Source organism: Eptatretus burgeri, chromosome 6 (genome assembly GCF_056783735.1).
Source record: "Eptatretus burgeri isolate ZD-2024b chromosome 6, Ebu_testis_v1, whole genome shotgun sequence".
NCBI classification, from domain to species: domain Eukaryota; kingdom Metazoa; phylum Chordata; class Myxini; order Myxiniformes; family Myxinidae; genus Eptatretus; species Eptatretus burgeri.
The window spans coordinates 106222911-106241757 of NC_140966.1; the positions used below are offsets into that span (position 1 = coordinate 106222911).

General features: G+C 43.4%; 1 protein-coding gene across 2 annotated transcripts; it reads right to left on the reverse strand.

Moving 5' to 3' along the window:
• Window positions 1–7288: 7288 nt before the first annotated feature.
• Window positions 7289–11181, reverse strand: LOC147025537 (uncharacterized). 2 transcript variants are annotated; one of them, XR_015059564.1, is made up of 5 exons: window positions 10897–11181; window positions 10392–10546; window positions 9909–10192; window positions 7557–7798; window positions 7289–7468 (listed from the first exon to the last, which is right to left on the reverse strand). XR_015059564.1 is itself a non-coding variant. In XM_085886574.1 (3 exons), exons 1-3 carry the CDS (start codon window positions 11008–11010, stop codon window positions 9925–9927), a joined length of 537 nt encoding a protein of 178 aa, XP_085742700.1. In that variant the 5' UTR covers window positions 11011–11181; the 3' UTR covers window positions 9887–9924. The 2 variants fall into 2 exon arrangements, 1 of the variants encoding a protein (XP_085742700.1); XM_085886574.1 differs by lacking the exons at window positions 7289–7468; window positions 7557–7798 and having other exon boundaries at window positions 9887–10192.
• Between the last annotated feature and the right edge of the window lie 7666 nt (window positions 11182–18847).

The window sequence follows — 18847 nt, forward strand, 5'->3', positions numbered from 1 at the left end:
ACCTTCTCAGATTTCTGGTCAGAGTCCAAGTCTCACATCTGTAGAGCAAGAATGGAAACAACAAGTACCTGAAGACTCGGACTTTCGTACTCCTGCACAGGCACCAGCAGCACCACACCCCATGATCCAGTGAATCCATGACTCCCCAGGCCCGACCAATACTTCTGTTGACCTCTGGCTCACAGCCAGCAGAGGCATGAGTATCACTACCAAGGTAAGTGAATCTCTCCGTGACCTCAACATCCTTGCCACAACCAGGTACAGACAAGTTGGCAGCATCCAATATGTCATTGAAAGCCTGAATCTTAGTTTTTACCCAGGAAACTGGTAATGCCAGTGGCTCCAACTCTTCTTCAGCACCTCGAGAGCCCCCCAAAGCATATCTCGAGTCTCCACAAAGATGACTGCATCATCTCCAAAATCAAGGTCAGAGATCTGTGCATTCCCGAACGATGCACCGCAGCTTGATCTCTCCGACATCCTCCCCAAAATCCAGACATCCAAGCACTGAAAAGTGTGGGGGCAAGTACACACCCCTTACAAACTCCAGTAACAACTGGAAATAAGTCAGAGATGGTATCATTACATCTCACAGCACTCTCAGTACGAGAGTATAGATCAGACATCAGATTGATCAGTTTTGGTGGCACCCCAGAAAGACCAAGAATCATCCAGAGGGCATCCCGATTCACTGAATCTAATGCTTTGCAGAGATCAACATCGGCCACAAACAGCCCCTGTCGAAACTCTCATCTGCGTTCGGTAAGGACCCTGTTGTGGAACTCTTTAAAAGGAGTCAGTGCAAAATCCTATAACTCAATTTTGCAACACAAAAATGATCCACCGTCCACAAGGAAAGTACATTGAATCAGAGAAAATTTATTCGCGTTCACGGAGTTCCAAAACATCGAATGTAGGTCATTTCAATGGTTTGCGCTGAAGTCGAGTTTCCATTCTTGCTCCATGTAAATGCCTTTGGAGCAGTAGGGAAAGGTTGAGAGAACAAAGAGATGGAGGGGAGTTTGGTCATGACGACCTACAATTGACCTTGTTGAGTCTAATTTCACATGGGAAAGACATCGTCGACGTTTTATCGTATTGGTCAAAACATTGTTACATAAATCGTTGAGGAGGGCTGACACAACATACTACAAACAGACAAGGAGGGCAGAGTGGAGAGACAGAGACAGAGACAGAGACAGAGACAGAGACAGAGACAGAGACAGAGACAGAGACAGAGACAGAGACAGAGACAGAGACAGAGACAGAGACAGAGAGAGAGAGAGAGAGAGAGAGAGAGAGAGAGAGAGAGAGAGAGAGAGAGAGAGAGAGAGAGAGAGAGAGAGAGAGAGAGAGAGAGAGAGATAGAGATAGAGATAGAGATAGAGATAGAGATAGAGATAGAGATAGAGATAGAGATAGAGATAGAGATGATAGAGATATATATATATATATATATATATATATATATATATATATATATATATATATATATATATATATATATGGATAGATATAGATATAGATATAAAGGCATCAGGCTACACGTCCCAGTAAATACACTTGGTTTAAGATGTTTGTCTATATAAGTTTCAATACAAAGAAATGAAGAGTAATTGAACGTAAACAATTGATTATAATTCGTATACATTGAGTAAGCCGTGCGTACATTTAAGAAGTTGTTTAAAAAGGAAATTTTCCCCATCAACCCGAAGAGCAAGGACACGGTCAATCATTGACCACTTTGATGTAAAGCCTGACTGATCTGGACGCTGGTGCTCAAGCAGGTGGTGATGGACCCTGTCAATAATTATTTGAGCAAAGACCTTGCCCGGCACTGAGAGCAGCATCACCCCTTAGTAGTTGTTGCCATCCTGGCGATCACCCTTTCCTTTCCACAGAGGGACAACAAGGTCTTCGTCCAGTCATTTGTGATGATGCCTGTGTTCCAGGCAGAGCACAGAACTGCATGCAATAACATGAGTACAGCAGTTCCACCACCCTTTGAGAAGTGCAGCATGGATGCCACAGATCTCAAGAGCTTTACCCCATTTCAACTGGTTCACCACAGCCTGTGTTTCCTTAAAAAAAAAGGTGGACCAAAGTTGATTGGAGGGTCAGCCATAGGGATAGTAACAATCCTGACATCCAACTCAACAACTGGTGGATCAGCCGAGTAAAGCCGCTCAAAGTAACCGCCCCACCTGGCCTTCACTTTGGACTCCTCTGTCAAGAGCCCAATACCCTCCGCTCTAACTACAGTACATCGAGGGACAGCTTGGAGGAACGCAATGCATGAATTCCCCTGTAAGCATGACGTGAATCACTTGACCACAGGTGTTGCTCTACTCCCTCAAAGATTCCTCGCACATAGGCCTCCTTGTCCACCCTTAGCGTACGTACAGTTTTATGCCTCATCTCTCTGAACAGCTCAGCTCTGCAATTCAGTCTGGCCCTGCGATTCTGTTCAATAGTATCCAGTGTCCCTTGAGAGACAAAATTATTCTTTTGTTGAGTCAAAATTCAAAATTCTCCTCAATCCGGTCTCTGAACCTCAGAGAGTGCTGTGATACCGATGTCCAAACACTTGAGCTCAGATGATAACAGAGACAGGTGATCATCCTCTCTGAGGTAAAGGACATTCTAGGCACCCACCCGAATTAATTGCCTCAAGTTAATCCAAGGAGACCGCTGTCTGGTGGATGACACCTCAGAGCCACCCCGACACACACTACCACAATCTGACCTGGGAAGGTTACCCCGTGGTTTTCCTCCAATCATCAAAGAGTCTGGGTCCCAAGGCTTTACCCCAATCCCTTCATCTGGTGAGCCATGACAAGACCAATGAAAACTCACCAAATAGCACAACTTTTGAAACAAAACCGAAGTAGAAACACACAGTAAACATTGAGGCAACAAAATAAACAATGAAAACGCGACAAACAATGACCAGAAACTTATCTTTGAGAAAGTCAGCACAGACCCATCGAGAGAATCAACCCTCACTCAAAAACCAACCATCACTGATGAAGGCTGTAGCCAAGATTCATAAGAATTGTGTGTGTAGTTTCTGAGAAGAAAGCAAATACCTATTTGGGGGCCAACCCCCTTGCACCCCTTAAGACCAAAATTTTTCTCATGTCATAAGCAAACTTTGGTACATCATCGGTGTTGAAGATTGTTGTCAAGTTTCATCAGAATTGTTTGCATCGTCTCTGAGAAGAAAGCAAATACCTCTTTATGGGGGTGGGCGGATCAACTTCCCTGTAAACTCCCTCTGTAGAACCCCATAGACCCCTTTTTTAATGCATGAACAAGCTTTGGTACATCATGGGTGATGAAGGTTGTGCTCAAGTTTCATCAGAGTTGCACGTGTCATGTCTCAGAAGAAAGGAAATACTTATTTTGGGGGGCAACCCTGGAAGATTCCCTTATTGCCTGATTTATTTAATTTTTTGTAATGCCATGAACAAACTTTGGGACATACATGGTGATGAATGTTGTGGGAAAATTTCATCGAAATTGTATTGTAGTTTCAGAGAAGAAATGGCAAGTAATTTTGGACGGACAGACAACGCGCCACAGACGACGCGCCATCCCATAAGCTCCCCAGAACTAAGTTCCAGGTGAGCTAAAAAAGAAGTGAAAGATCTTCCACAAAGAATAAGATCTTCCAAAAATAAGTGAAAGAAAAATGTTAGAAAAATACCCAAGAACGGCACGGAGAGCACAGAGCTCCGCCAGGCGGAACCGTTTACATTTTGTATCCCACTGGCAGGTAGGATCTGAATCTGGACTTGAACCAAAATCAAATCATCTTGTTCATGTCACCTACCCAACTCATCCACCAAGTTTTGTCATACCTTGTTCACAATTTCTTGAGTTGTTGTGCTATATATCGTTTTTGGCTCCATCTCTCAATGGTGAAGAATCACTTAGAAATTAAAAAAAATTCCCGTATCTGAATCCTGATCCAGATCTTCACAAAATCGAATATATGTAAAAATGTTGAAGGCTACAGGCATGGACTGAATAGACTTCATCGAGGCCAAGCATTAAATAAAAGAACTGCATGATTAGAAAAGTAAGGAAAGAGAGAACAGTTTAAGAGTTTTTGAGGAAGTAAAAAAATCTGCTTTTTGAAAAGGAGGTCATAAGTGTTTGGGAAGACATGAGATGGTAAAGAGTTCCAGAGTTTAGCAGTGGAGAGGAAGAAACAAACATCGTAACGGCCCACCCTTGAGTTGCCCACACAATAATCATGTGATCTAGTGGCTTGTCGAATATTCCTGGGTCTCACTAATGGTGGTGGTACATAAGCAGCAAGTTCTTGTGAGCAGAAACTGAAGTTATAGCTGTAGAAAAGAGAAAGAGAGCCTACTTTGTGATGTAATTTGAGCGGGTCGAGTTTTGAGGTCACATTGGTAGAGTTGACAAGTCTAATCACTTTGGATTAAATTCTGTCCAATAAGTATGTGGAGCTGGAACCTCCCCAGATGTGGGAGCGGTACTCTATACAAGGACGAATCAATCCTTTATGGAGTTGGAGCAACTGTTCAGAGGAGAAGAATCTTCGACATCTGAACAGGACTCCTAATTTCTTCGAGGCAGACATAGCTATTTGTGTAATGTGTGGATTCCAGGATAAATTTGATGTTAGAGTGATACCTAGTAGGTTTATTGTATCACATGGTGTAATTGTAGAGCTTCCATAGGAGATTAGAGAGTTGAGAGGAGTTTTAGAAAGAGGGATGAGAAGAAATTGAGTTTTTGAAGCATTAAACTTTAAACTTGATTACATTTGCCCCACTGGGAGATCTTGTCTAAATCCGAATTTAAAGAGGTGGCTGTGATGAAACGAGATGTACATCGAGTGATGGAAGATGGGGCAGATGGGAAAGACATGGAGGAATGTAATGTTGAGTCATCAGTATACGAGTGCATTTGGTTATTTGTGGAAGAAAGGTCACTGAGAAAAGAAGGAAGTGTTGGGGATATAATGGAACCCTGAGGGACACCGCTGTTGATAGGGAAGGGGAGAGATGTTGAACCATCAACATTTATGGAGATAGAGTGGTTGGAGAGAAAGCTTGGTATGAGAGAGCAGAGTGAAGGAGGAAAGCCAAAAGAAGGAAGCTTGGATATCAAACCCCAATGCCAAATCTGTCAAAGGCTTTTGAGTTATCAAGGCTTACAACAAAGGATTCCCCAAAGTCTCTCAAAGAAGAGGCCCAGACACTTGTAATTTAAGAAAGGATATCACCTGTCCATCTTGCCTTGTCAAAGCCACATTGGTGGTAAGATAAAAGACAATGAGATTCAAGATGCTTGAGAAAATGGGAATTGAGAAGACATTTAAATACTTTGGAAACAGTAGAAGTCAGAGTAATAGGATGGTAGTTAGAAGGGTTTAAATGATCACACTTCTTTTAAAATAGGCTGTACTTGAGCATGTTTCAAGGAAAGAGGAAAAGTTTGGGTTTTTAAACAAAAACAAAACAAACGACCAAGCACGGGTGCAAGTTCTGAAGCACATTCCTTCTGGACATGGGGAGAAATGCCATCTTGCCTGTTGGCCTTGCTTATGTCCAGAGAGAGGAGTATTTTTTGACTGCATGAAAAGAGATTATTAGGAGGAACATAAGATTGGTGAGGGGAGCGTCAGAGGGATGTGGAATGTTGGCGTCATCCAGTGTGGAGTTAGAGGAGAAAAGAGAACCAAAAAGAGTTGTTTTATCGGTCGGAGAGACAGCGATAGTATCATCGGAATGGAAAAGTGAAGGAAAGGTAGAGCGACAGAAGTTGTTGGGGATACTTTTAGCTAAGGACCGGAAAGATCTATTAGTGGAAGAAGATGAGAGGTTGTCACATTTCTTTTGAATAAAGGAATGCTACGCTTCAGAGACAACATGTTTGCAATGATTTCTGGCAGATATGAAAGCTGAATGTGTCAGAGGAAGAAGAGTTTTTCCATGTCCGATATACAGCATCCCTTGCACGAATGGCCACAGAGCAGGAATTATTGAACAAAGAATTGGTCGGAGAGATAGACTTGAAAGAGAATGGGATATAAGCTTCCATTCCTGCAACAATAACCTCAGCTATACGTTCAGCAGAGATAGAGGCATCGCCCGAGGAGAGGCAGTAGTCTTTCCAGGGAAAGTCAGAAAAAAGTTTCGAAAAACCAGTCCAGTCACTATTATTGAAATACATCTTTGCGCAAGACTAATACTGCACATCACCCAGTCAACACCATCCCTACTGTCCAGCATTGTTGGGGCAGCATCATGCTATGGGACTTCTTTTAATCATCAGGGGCTGCCGAGGTTGTCAAGATAGAAGGAGCAATGGATGGTGCAAAGTACAAGAGAATCCTTCATGAAAACCTGCTTGAGTCAGCCATGAATCTGAAACTGGGTAGGAGATTCACATTTCAGCAGGACAACGATCCGAAGCACAAAGATAAAGCCACACTGGAGTGGCTGAATAAGAAGAAAATAAATATTCTTGAGTGGCCCAGTCAAAGTCCTGACTTGAACCCAATTGAACACTAATGGCGAGACTTGAAGTTTGCAGTCCATCGACGATCCCCATCAAACTTGGCAGAATGAGAACAATTTTCACTTGAAGAATGGCCAAAGACGTCACCGTATCGGTGTGCAAAGCTGGTGGAGACCGACCCAAAAAGACTCATAGCAGTCATTGCTGTAAAAGGTGTTTCCACCAAGTACTGATATAAGGGGTGAATGCTTTTATAACAAGTGAATTTTGATTCGTACATGTTTTTTTGCAGGTATTCCTGACATGTAACCTCCTTCAGCTACAGCAGTATTTAGTTTGATCTCTTCAGTTATGAATAAAAACAGTTCATTTGTAAAAATTGTTTCTGCATAATTCGTAATTCTTCTAAATGTGGAATTATTGGTTGTGGGTGAATACTTTTGCAGGCCTCTGTTGGTATGTTTTAAAGGAGAAGAGATTTTAGGTTTAATATATTATTTACAGGAATTACAAAAGACAAAATTCACAATAATAAACAAAACCCCTAACACCCCAAAGAATAACAAACCAAACCCTAACACCCCAAACCCAACCCAACCCTAACCCTCACACTAAAACCCAAACCCTAACCCTCACACCCCAAACCCAAACCCAATTCGAACCCTCACACCACAAAACCCATCTCTAATCCCAAGATCATTAATCATTTTTTCACAATTTTTTTTGAAACAACTCAACGAATTATTATTTTCTAAAGAGTTTAATTTTTTTTTTGTTTTCAGCAGTTCAGTAATAATACAAGGTCAATACAGTCATTCAACTCAACAAAGTTTTTTTTTTTTTTCTTCCAGTTTTTTCTGAAGAATGAAGTTTCAGTTCTTTCAAGTTTGAAGGAGTGAAAAGGAGGAAATATGTTGGAAATTTGTCTCAAGAAATCTCAGGTCTTCCCAGCACTTTCTTGATATTGCTGAAAAAGAAAAAAATAAATACATTACATGTATAATATCGAATGATATAATGTATAATTGCATTAATTTATAATCAACTGAACTTACCACCACTCATCAAGCACCATCCAACAAAGAACGACAAGGATAGGGTAGGTTTAGAACTCCTAAGGTCTCCAAGATAGAAACCACTTTTCGAGTCTCCAAGGTCGGTCTCATATTTTGAGCCATCAAGGCAGAAATCTTTTCCTGATTTTCCCGAATTTTGTGGGTAATCAAGGTAGAACTCATATGCTGGTTCAAGGAAGAACTCATGTGCTGGGTCAAGGTAGAACTCGTTTTGTGGGTCTCTGCACACACACATCAGCAAAAGGAAGTGGAAACCACTCAATATCACCACCATCATGATCTTCATCATTATATTGCCTTTCGACACAATCCTGGAAATACTGTATTCTCTCCATTTCTTTCTGCATCTCAGTTCAATTTTCCCTTTTGTTTTTCCTTCAATTTCACAACTTGATTTTCTTCATCACAAAGTCCCACTGGATTTTTATTAAAGTTTTTTCAAACAATTAATTTTAATACAGTAAAAGTTTACAAGTGAAAAAAGCTGGACTTGCTACTCGTCGGTAAAGCCGACGTTTCGGTGAGAATCCACTCGCCTTGGTCACGGCAGATGATGAAGTGAGGGAGAAGCTGGAAAATTGCTGCGTGACATCCGACCTGCTTCGATTTAACTACCAACATTCATCGATTTAACTAATTAATTTAATTGCATGGATTTAATCACCAACCTTCATCGATTTAATTAATATTCATGATCATCCAGTTGTACACACCGACTTGTATGCAGATGCATTAACACTCATGGCAGACTTTCACCAACTGCATGATCTGTTTGGTGCTTGTCTGGCTGAGAGTACAGCAAAACATTTGTTTGTTCCCAACGCTTCTGAGGGCCCTGTCACACCTTGACGTTTTAGCCAGCGTATGACGTGTCAAAATGTATGTACAATGCTGACGTACGCTTAACTATTGATGTATTTTTTTCAGTTTTGGGCGTATTCATAACGAGTTGGACGTATGCATAACGTATTAATAACGTACACAGAACGTTTCGATAACTTATATATAACTTATACCAACGAATGCTTAGCGTGTTGTCGGCGTTCACAACGTATGCCCAACAATAGTCTTTCGTATGGATAGCGCGCGGCAGCATATCACCGACGATCACGTGGTGTAGCCTATTTATAGGCTGCCGCTCAACGATTTAAATGGACGCTGCTGCTCGACGATTTTAATCATAACCAAGCTAGACATCGAAGTGTCAACATCATCGTCATGCCAAAGAAAACTTCGAAGAATGCTGCCAAGAAGTGGCGTGGCCGTGGACGCGGATGCAAGGAGGATCCATCATCACCCACACCCTCACGCTCACCTACTACTACTGACATGGACCTACTACTACTACTACTACTGACATGGACCTACTACTACTACTGATACTACTGACATGGACATCTACTCACCATGGAGTCTGAAACACTGACGGGTTCCTCCTGTGAAGCCCATTTTTATATACCAATTCCCCTAAACGCTGCCAATACGCCATTATACGGTAGCTGTAAGTTAGAAACACGTTCAGTAAGTTCTGTGGTCGTCCGGAAGACGTCAATCAAATACGTCTACATATGTCAATATGCGTTGGAGATATGTTACTCATAGGTTCAAAGCATGTTATTCATAGGTTCAAAGCACGTTACTCATAGGTTAGAAATAAGTTTCGGGTGGGCTAAACATTACCTCGACGTGTTTCGACTTATGAGTAACTTACAAGTAATGTGTGTCAACGATTGCATAACGTGCCTTCAACTTATGGCCAGCGTATGCGGAACGTGTGAGTCATACGCTGGCATACGTCGAAAAATTTTGAGCATGCTTAAGATTTCTCGACGAGCTCGGTGTAATTCGACGTATGCCAGCGTGCTTCAGCGTGCTCTTAACGTATACCAAACTTACCCATAATGTATTCGATGTGCCCCAGCGTTTTAGACAAATTTTTCATACGTCGGCATTCGCTGGCTAAAATGTCAAGGTGTGACAGGGCCTTGAGTCACAGACAGAATGGGACATGATGGGCGTGAAGAACGTGTAGTTTATCCAAAGTTTGGAATAATTTGTAATGTAGGGCAACAATCTTGGCAACTTACGGTAGGATGGTATCACTCGAGAGGGGGGAGGATAGTTAACAAGTGCCTCTTCTGAGAGGCCTTTTGAAAAAAACAATAAAAATAATTTCACTGAATTAAAAATTTTCAGGTCACTGAATTAAAAAAACAATGAAAAATAAAACCTAATTGAAAACTACCTGGAAAAACTATTACTAAAATGAAATCAAATTACTGGAAGTTTTACAACACAAAATTGAGCCTCTCCCCCTTCCCCCTTGCAAACCTTGTGTTCCTTGTCCTCAATTAGAATCGTCATTGGAATGAAGACACCCGTCGTCGTCATCAGAACAAACACATTTGTCATCTCCATCATCACAATCACATTCGTCGTCATCGTCACAATCACATTCGTCTCCATCGTCACAATCACATTCATTGTCTCCATCGTCACAATCACATTCGTCATCTTCTGAAACCCATCTGTCGTCATCATCATCATCATCATCATCTTCCACATCCTTATCCTCCCCACCAGCCTCATCTTCTCCTTTTACTTTCTTGTTCTTTCTGTGAACACACATGAATAACCAGAACTTCGTTTTAGAGAACGTTTCTCTGTGTCGTGCAAATGTATCAATCAGAGTAGCACCAGATATATAAACTCCAAAAACAACATATTCATCAGCAGAGGGGACCACCGGCATCACAGTTTGCCGTTCTTAATTTGAAGATCAATAATAAAATGAAGTCTTGTGAAGAGCTTTACCGGAACCGTTTGTTCATCCATGAATAAATCACACAAAGCAAGTTGAAGATAAATATCAAGATGGAGATGATCCCAACAGCATGTTCAAATCTCCCCCACAGCGACACGAGTTGTCCAACGTCCATCGGGCCGAAGATGGAACCTTCGCCAAAGATCTGTGGACACGGATATAACAAGTTTAATAAATTGATGTTATATCAATGAAAACAGGAATCAATTTCCTTCATAACAATCCTTAAATGGGATCCTTTCAAACTGAAGTTGAAACATGACATTCTGACCACAGGCCCTACAAACGGATCGACCATTCCAGAACAGGTGTGGTTTCCTTGTAACAAGATTTAAGAGTATATGTGTTCACACCGTAATCAAAGCGTCATTTTTTTTAATTTAATGTCACAATTTGCTCCCTTCCTATAACTTCCTTTCCATCCTCATCAATGGGATCATTAAACCTTTACCCTCCATCAATCAGCAACGGTCTTTCTCTCCGTTTTCCACTTACCTGGTAAGACTTCCGAATCACCCACACTCCAGGACGCACTTGCAGGTGTGCCGGAAACATATTCTCTTGAAATTCCTTGAAAAATATCAAGAGCACAACAAGGTACGACCACATCGTAGCAGCGAATGTGGCAGAATGGTCTGAATGTTCTAAAAGGTGAACACACAACGCATCCCGGCAATGGTCTTTGTGATGCTGAAAGTATTGTTGTCATGGTAACCGTGTTCGATTCTAAACAAACCCGTTTCAGTTTTCATTGCATCATCTTCCCATGTATTATATGTAATTATATAATGGTATGTAATATTTGTGTATAGGGTGGCATGGAAGTCATTTTATCCCTCCCCAGTAAAGCATTCATTCTTAAACTCTTAACAAACAGGTTTTATTGTGCAGTTCTGTACTTACAATACAAATCAATTATTTTTGAGGTCAACATGGACCAAAAGGCCATCATAGCGCAAAGGTCAACAAGTATGGTGAGATTTCTAAAATCCTCAATTTTTGTCCGATTGACTTGAAATTTTAAGAGGATTTATATTTCAGGTCACTGAATTCAACCAGCCAATTATTTTTGTGGTCAACATGGGTCGGATTTCTAAAATTGTCAATTTTCATCCGATTGAATTGATATTTGAAGAGGATTTATATTTGAGGTTGCAGTGGTGGCTGAAACCCGAATCCTATCCAGGTTCCTCCTCATGACTCCATTTTTGCTCTTTACTTCTTTGGGTTCCTTCTTAGTCTTCCATTTCACTGTAATCTCTCAATTTGGTACTTGAGCGATGTACTCTGGTGTCTTTTTCATTCTTTTTGAAAATGTTGGAGAATAAAAGGTATGGTTTTTGAAGGCTTATGACTCACTCTGTAGCAACTTTTCAGCAAATAATTTTGTACACATCTGATGGGGTAGCCATTTTTTTCCCATTCTCACCCCTACGCATGGAGTACGACCATACTCCATGAGGCAATTCCCTGTATGTGTGAATGTGTTCATGTACAATGATGATTATAGAAACGGAAAACAGCTTTGCAAATCCCCACCAAGTTTTTTTCTCATTTATCTCTGTTTTTTTACTGCCTTCTTTCTGGTCTTGCACCATCTGCTATTTCCATGCTGTGTCCCCGTCAGGTTTCTGCAGGGTGCAAACGGTCTACCATCAACCTCCTTTGGGTGAAACTACCTAAATCCAGGATCACTGCTCACCTCCACTCATTCGTTCCTCTTTTTCCCCACCTGTGGAACCAACTTCCTCATTTTCTTCAATGTCCTTCTTCCCTCCAGATCTGCAAAATAGCTGGTCAGCACCATCTCACATCATTCTAACCTTGTTAACTGCCACCCCAAGCCCTCTTTTTAAATTCCCATTTTCCCCTTCCTGTAAAGTTCCCTCTATATCCATAGTGTCCAGCCTACGAGTCTCCCCCCCCACCCCCCATTCACCCCACACCCATTGTTTGCCCTCATCTCCCTTTATGTTGTCCTTCATGTCAGCTGTTGGTGTTTCTTCCCCCCCCCCCCCTGTTTTCCTCCATTGTTCCTTTTGGCATGTTACATCCTGATCCATTCAGTGTCGTAGCTATTCCACATGCCTTGATTATCTATCCCCAAAAAAATCCCAATAAAGTAGGTCAAGGACACTATTCGAATATCAAGTGTACCACTTCAGTGCACGTCCTTCAGTGCTGCTAACAACTGAAAGGCTAGTGCTGCTAACAACTGAAAGGCTAGTGCTGCAAACAACTGAAAGGCTAGTGCTGCAAACAACTGAAAGGCCAGTGCTGCAAACAACTGAAAGGCTCGTGCTGCTAACAACTGAAAGGCTAGTGCTGCTAACAACTGAAAGGCTAGTGCTGCAAACAACTGAAAGGCCAGTGCTGCTAACAACTGAAAGGCTAGTGGTGCTCACAACTACCAACAACTGAAAGTCTAGTGGTGCTCACAAGTGAAAGGCTAGTAGACTGGTGCTCAGAACTGAAAGGCCAGTGCTGCGAACAACTAAAATGCTAGTGGTGCTCACAACTGCAAACAACTGAAAGGCTCGTGCTGCTAACAAGTGAAAGGCGAGTGGTGCTCACAACTGCTAACAACTGAAAGCTGGTGGTGCTCAGAACTGCTAACAACTGAAAGGAGCTTATTGGTGCTAACAACTGAAAGGCTAGTGGTGCTCACAACTAACACGTGAAAGGCCAGTCGTGCTCACAACTGTGAACAACTGAAAGGCTGGTGGTGCTCACAATTGCTCACAACTGAAGGAGGTTAGTGGTGCTAACAACTGAAAGGCTAGTGGTGCTCACAACTAACAAGTAAAAGGCCAGTCGTGCTCACAACTGCAAACAACTGAAAGGCTAGTGGTGCTCACAACTGCTAACAACTGAAAGGCTAGTGGTGCTCACAACTGCTAACAACTGAAAGGCGAGTGGTGCTCACAACTGCGAACAACTGAAAGGAGGTTAGTGGTGCTAACAACTGAAAGGCGAGTGGTGCGAACAACTGAAAGGAGGTTAGTGGTGCTAACAACTGAAAGGCTAGTGCTGCAAACAACTGAAAGGCTAGTGCTGCAAACAACTGAAAGGCTAGTGCTGCAAACAACTGAAAGGCTAGTGCTGCAAACAACTGAAAGGCTAGTGCTGCTAACAACTGAAAGGCTAGTGATGCTAACAACTGAAAGGCTAGTGCTGCAAACAACTGAAAGGCTAGTGCTGCAAACAACTGAAAGGCCAGTGCTGCTAACAACTGAAAGGCCAGTGCTGCTAACAACTGAAAGGCTAGTGGTGCTCACAACTACCAACAACTGAAAGTCTAGTGGTGCAAACAACTGAAAGGCCAGTGCTGCTAACAACTGAAAGGCTAGTGATGCTAACAACTGAAAGGCTAGTGCTGCAAACAACTGAAAGGCCAGTGCTGCTAACAACTGAAAGGCTAGTGGTGCTCACAACTACCAACAACTGAAAGTCTAGTGGTGCTCACAAGTGAAAGGCTAGTGGACTGGTGCTCAGAACTGAAAGGCCAGTGCTGCGAACAACTAAAATGCTAGTGGTGCTCACAACTGCAAACAACTGAAAGGCTCGTGCTGCTAACAAGTGAAAGGCGAGTGGTGCTCACAACTGCTAACAACTGAAAGGCTGGTGGTGCTCAGAACTGCTAACAACTGAAAGGAGCTTATTGGTGGTAACAACTGAAAGGCTAGTGGTGCTCACAACTAACACGTGAAAGGCCAGTCGTGCTCACAACTGTGAACAACTGAAAGGCTGGTGGTGCTCACAACTGCTCACAACTGAAGGAGGTTAGTGGTGCTAACAACTGAAAGGCTAGTGGTGCTCACAACTAACAAGTAAAAGGCCAGTCGTGCTCACAACTGCAAACAACTGAAAGGCTAGTGGTGCTCACAACTACTAACAACTGAAAGGTGAGTGTGCTCACAACTGCTAACAACTGAAAGGCTAGTGGTGCTCACAACTGCTAACAACTGAAAGGCTAGTGGTGCTCACAACTGCGAACAACTGAAAGGAGGTTAGTGGTGCTAACAACTGAAAGGCGAGTGGTGCGAACAACTGAAAGGAGGTTAGTGGTGCTAACAACTGAAAGGCGAGTGGTGCGAACAACTGAAAGGCCAGTGGTGCTCACAACTGCTAACAACTGAAAGGAGGTTAGTGGTGTTACCAAATGAAAGGCTCGTGGTGCTCACAACTAACAAGTGAAAGGCCAGTCATGCTCACAACTGCAAACAATTGAAAGGCGAGTGGTGCGAACAACTGAAAGGAGGTTAGTGGTGCTAACAACTGAAAGGCTAGTGCTGCAAACAAATGAAAGGCCAGTGCTGCTAACAACTGAAAGGCTAGTGGTGCTAACAACTGAAAGGCTAGTGGTGCTCACAACTAACACGTGAAAGGCCAGTCGTGCTCACAACTGTGAACAACTGAAAGGCTGGTGGTGCTCACAACTGCTAACAACTGAAAGGCTAGTGGTGCTCACAACTGCTAACAACTGAAAGGCGAGTGGTGCTCACAACTGCGAACAACTGAAAGGAGGTTAGTGGTGCTAACAACTGAAAGGCGAGTGGTGCGAACAACTGAAAGGAGGTTAGTGGTGCTAACAACTGAAAGGCTAGTGCTGCAAACAACTGAAAGGCTAGTGCTGCAAACAACTGAAAGGCTAGTGCTGCTAACAACTGAAAGGCAAGTGGTGCTAACAACTGAAAGGCTAGTGCTGCAAACAACTGAAAGGCCAGTGCTGCTAACAACTGAAAGGCTAGTGATGCTAACAACTGAAAGGCTAGTGCTGCAAACAACTGAAAGGCTAGTGATGCTAACAACTGAAAGGCTAGTGATGCTAACAACTGAAAGGCTAGTGCTGCTAACAACTGAAAGGCTAGTGCTGCTAACAACTGAAAGGCTAGTGCTGTTAACAACTGAAAAGCCAGTGCTGCTAACAACTGAAAGGCTAGTGCTGCTAACAACTGAAAGGTTAGTGCTGCTAACAACTGAAAGGCTAGTGCTGCTAACAACTGAAAGGCTAGTGGTGCTAACAACTGAAAGGCTAGTGCTGCTAACAACTGAAAGGCTGCTGCTGCAAACAACTGAAAGGCTAGTGCTGCTAACAACTGAAAGGCTAGTGGTGCTAACAACTGAAAGGCTAGTGCTGCTAACAACTGAAAGGCGAGTGCTGCAAACAACTGAAAGGCTAGTGCTGTGAACAACTGAAAGGCTAGTGCTGCTAACAACTGAAAGGCTAGTGCTGCTAACAACTGAAAGGCTTGAGCGCCCTGCAGGAATATGGGGGGGGGGGGGGGGGAGGACGACATATCACAGACAGAGCGGGGAAGGGGTAAGACCGGAGAGGAGGTGGTAGAAGACAGAAGGACCACCGACCTGCCTGCGGTGAGAGACCCAAAGACTCAACCTCATCGTGGGAGATACCAATGATCCTAAATGCCTTGGTTTCCACAGCATGAAGCCGAGAAAGGTGAGGGGCAGGAGCACCAGCCAGGAGGGGAAGGCAGTACTCAATCAGGCTGCGGACGAAAGCTTTGTATGTGGTCAGGGCTTCGGTGTGCCAAGGAAGGACTTCGCATGATGGAGGATGCTGAGTCAATGACTGGCTTTGGAGGCTAGCTTGGAAATGTGGCTTCCCCAGGAAAGATCATGGTGGATAGTGAGACCCAGAAGCTTGAAAGAAAGGACTTCTTCAAGAGGACTCTTTCAGAGTTTATGAGCATATTATTGTGTACACTTTTGAATGTGCGGCCATTTTTTCCCCATATCATCCCTCGATATGAAGTACTGTTACGAATCTGAAAGCCTTTTGCACACAAGCAGACAGCAGTCCCCGTAGCTTAGTTATTTCAATAAGTAGTGTTTATAGTTTGTATCCATCCTTCTGTCTAATGGGAATTTTGTGTGTGCGCTACAAGTTCTTTTATATTTAGAATTTATATATCAACGACAACAACAACAACAGCGGACCGTCGCCTCGATCCACCATCGCCATTACACACGTGGCCTCAGGTGAGGAGGTAGGCGGAGTTACAATCACCTCAGCTCCGACTCCGCCCCAGAAAGGTGAGAGTTGCCCCGCCTACCGTGGGCCTGTCCAATGAGGGACGGCCAGTGGATCGCGTGATGTAACTGTCCAATCAGGAAGCGAGTGGCGAGGAAAGAAATCCCTCCCACCTGAAGAGGGTTCTGAATGGAGAAAGTGAGCTCTGGATGGTTTTGGGGGCATTTGTTGGAGGATTTGTTGCAGCTCTGTGTGAGGCGTTCATTGGAGTTTTGCTGGGTCTTGTCCGGGACCCTCATTCTCACCCTGGGACTCTGACTACTCGACTCGAGTTCCTTCGCAGGCACGAGCTCCACGCGTGTGACCATGGTGCCGTTCTTGGTCCTTGGTGCTTGGTGCTGCGTTGTTGGCGGCGGATCTGAGTCCCACCACCGGACAAGCTCGAGCAGGCCGCACGAGGTGGACAGGTGCTAATACAGGCCGCGGCCATCATTTCTTTGTGTGTGTGTGTGTGTGTGTGTGTGTGTGTGTGTGTGTGTGTGTGTGTGTGTGTGTGTGTGTGTGTGTGTGTTTGTGTTTGTGTGTGTATGTGTGTGGTGCCAGTCTGTATAAGTAGAAATTGTTAAGTGTTTTTTTCATTGTACATGGTTTGCATTTATTTTATTCGGATAACTCTGATCTGTGTCTCCCTCCTGATTAATATAAAACAAAACCCCTGTTAAATGTACCAGATCATTTTCTGTGCTTTCTCTCATTGGCCTAGCAAGGTGCGTATTGAGAAATAGTAAAGCCGTTCGGGCCGGTAAGTTGTCAATGGGACCGGCGCGGCTCTGGTAACTCCGCTCGGTTACGCCGGATCCGAGTCGTTACCTGCGACTCGGATTGGACAGAGCCGGCCGAGGGTGTGGTTTCCCCGGCAGCTAGACTGCGTGGTTATTTAGGTATATTGGAGATCGAGACAATTAACCCTACGCCACGTGGTCGAAATATTGGCGACCACGGTCCGCTAAGGGACCCGTGACCTTTCGGAGTTGTTCGAGGGTCACGACCTAAATTCCGGGTGTTCGGTGGGAGACTACTCTACTGCCCCACCTAGTGGTCGTTTATCTCCACCGAAGCCCAGCCCACAACAGTACTACTGTACTCCATTATATATATATCCCAGGCATCCAAGATATTTTCAGGATTTTTGATATTTTTCCAAGATGGCTGTCACATTTGAAATAACTATAGTGCTTGATCCCAACACACTCTGTATTGTGGGATTCACAACTCTATTAACCAGAGGGACAAAAACATGTTAAAAATACATTGACGGCCATGTCCATTTATTTACGATATGCTTTCACTAACGAAGTCGCCGGTGGTATTATGTTTTCAGGTTGTCCGTCCGTCCATGCTAATATTTCTGTTTTCTCTGCAACCGCTTATCCGATTGACACAAAATTTTCACCGGAGGAGCGACTACTCATGTAGAATGTTCTTCTGATAATTATGACGTCGTAGGTCACGTGGTGTGGCAGCCATGTTGGAAAAAGGTAAAACTTCGGACATCTGTATCACTGAAACCGCGCCATGGAAAAAAAACTGAAACTTGGCATGTGTGAACTACTCCTCGTGGGAAACAATTGCAATTTTTTTGTTTTTTGATGACATCATATGTGGTTTCGTTTTGACGTCATAATTGCATACATCAAACGCTTTATCCAATCAGTATTAAATTTTTTGAGGGTAATCTTGGCCTAAATTGTATGGGATGAAAAAAAATTTGATGACATCGTTCACGTGGTTCGGCAGCCATATTGTTTTTAGCATAAAAACCTTCAAAAATTTTATTCTCCGAAATGGCTGAACAGATTGAGGCGAAACTTTACAGGTGTGACCATCTATCCGCGAGAAACAAAATGTTCCCTCACTGTGGTGTCATAAGGCATGTGGCAGGGCAGCCATGTTGGATTTACCCTAAAACCTTAAACAATCTAAATATCCAGAACAGCTGCACAGATCGAGGGGAAACTTTGGTGATACCAGGGTGTTCCCCAAGCCATGGTGATACCAAGGTGTTCATGAGTAATTAATTAATTTCCATGGACTGACAGCTATGTTGGATTGAACGAAAATCTTAAAAAAAATTATTTCTCTTGAACTGCTTCATCAATCGACATGAAACCTCACAATTTTGATCCAGTAGTGATGGTCAATATATTGTTGTGACCGGGGGTCTGTGTGAGAAGACCACAAGGGGGAGAAGCTATCTCGGGATCCCACCAGACTCCCCAGAATCGCAAGCCATCGCACACGGATAACTCCGTGACGCAGCGGGTCGCTAACCGAACGTGAACGCCAATAACTCAACCATGTGACTTCGGGTCCTCCGTCTAATATCGGTTACCTAAAAATAATCACGTGACCTAATTACCGGGGGACATGACTTCGGTAAGCCTTGTCCGA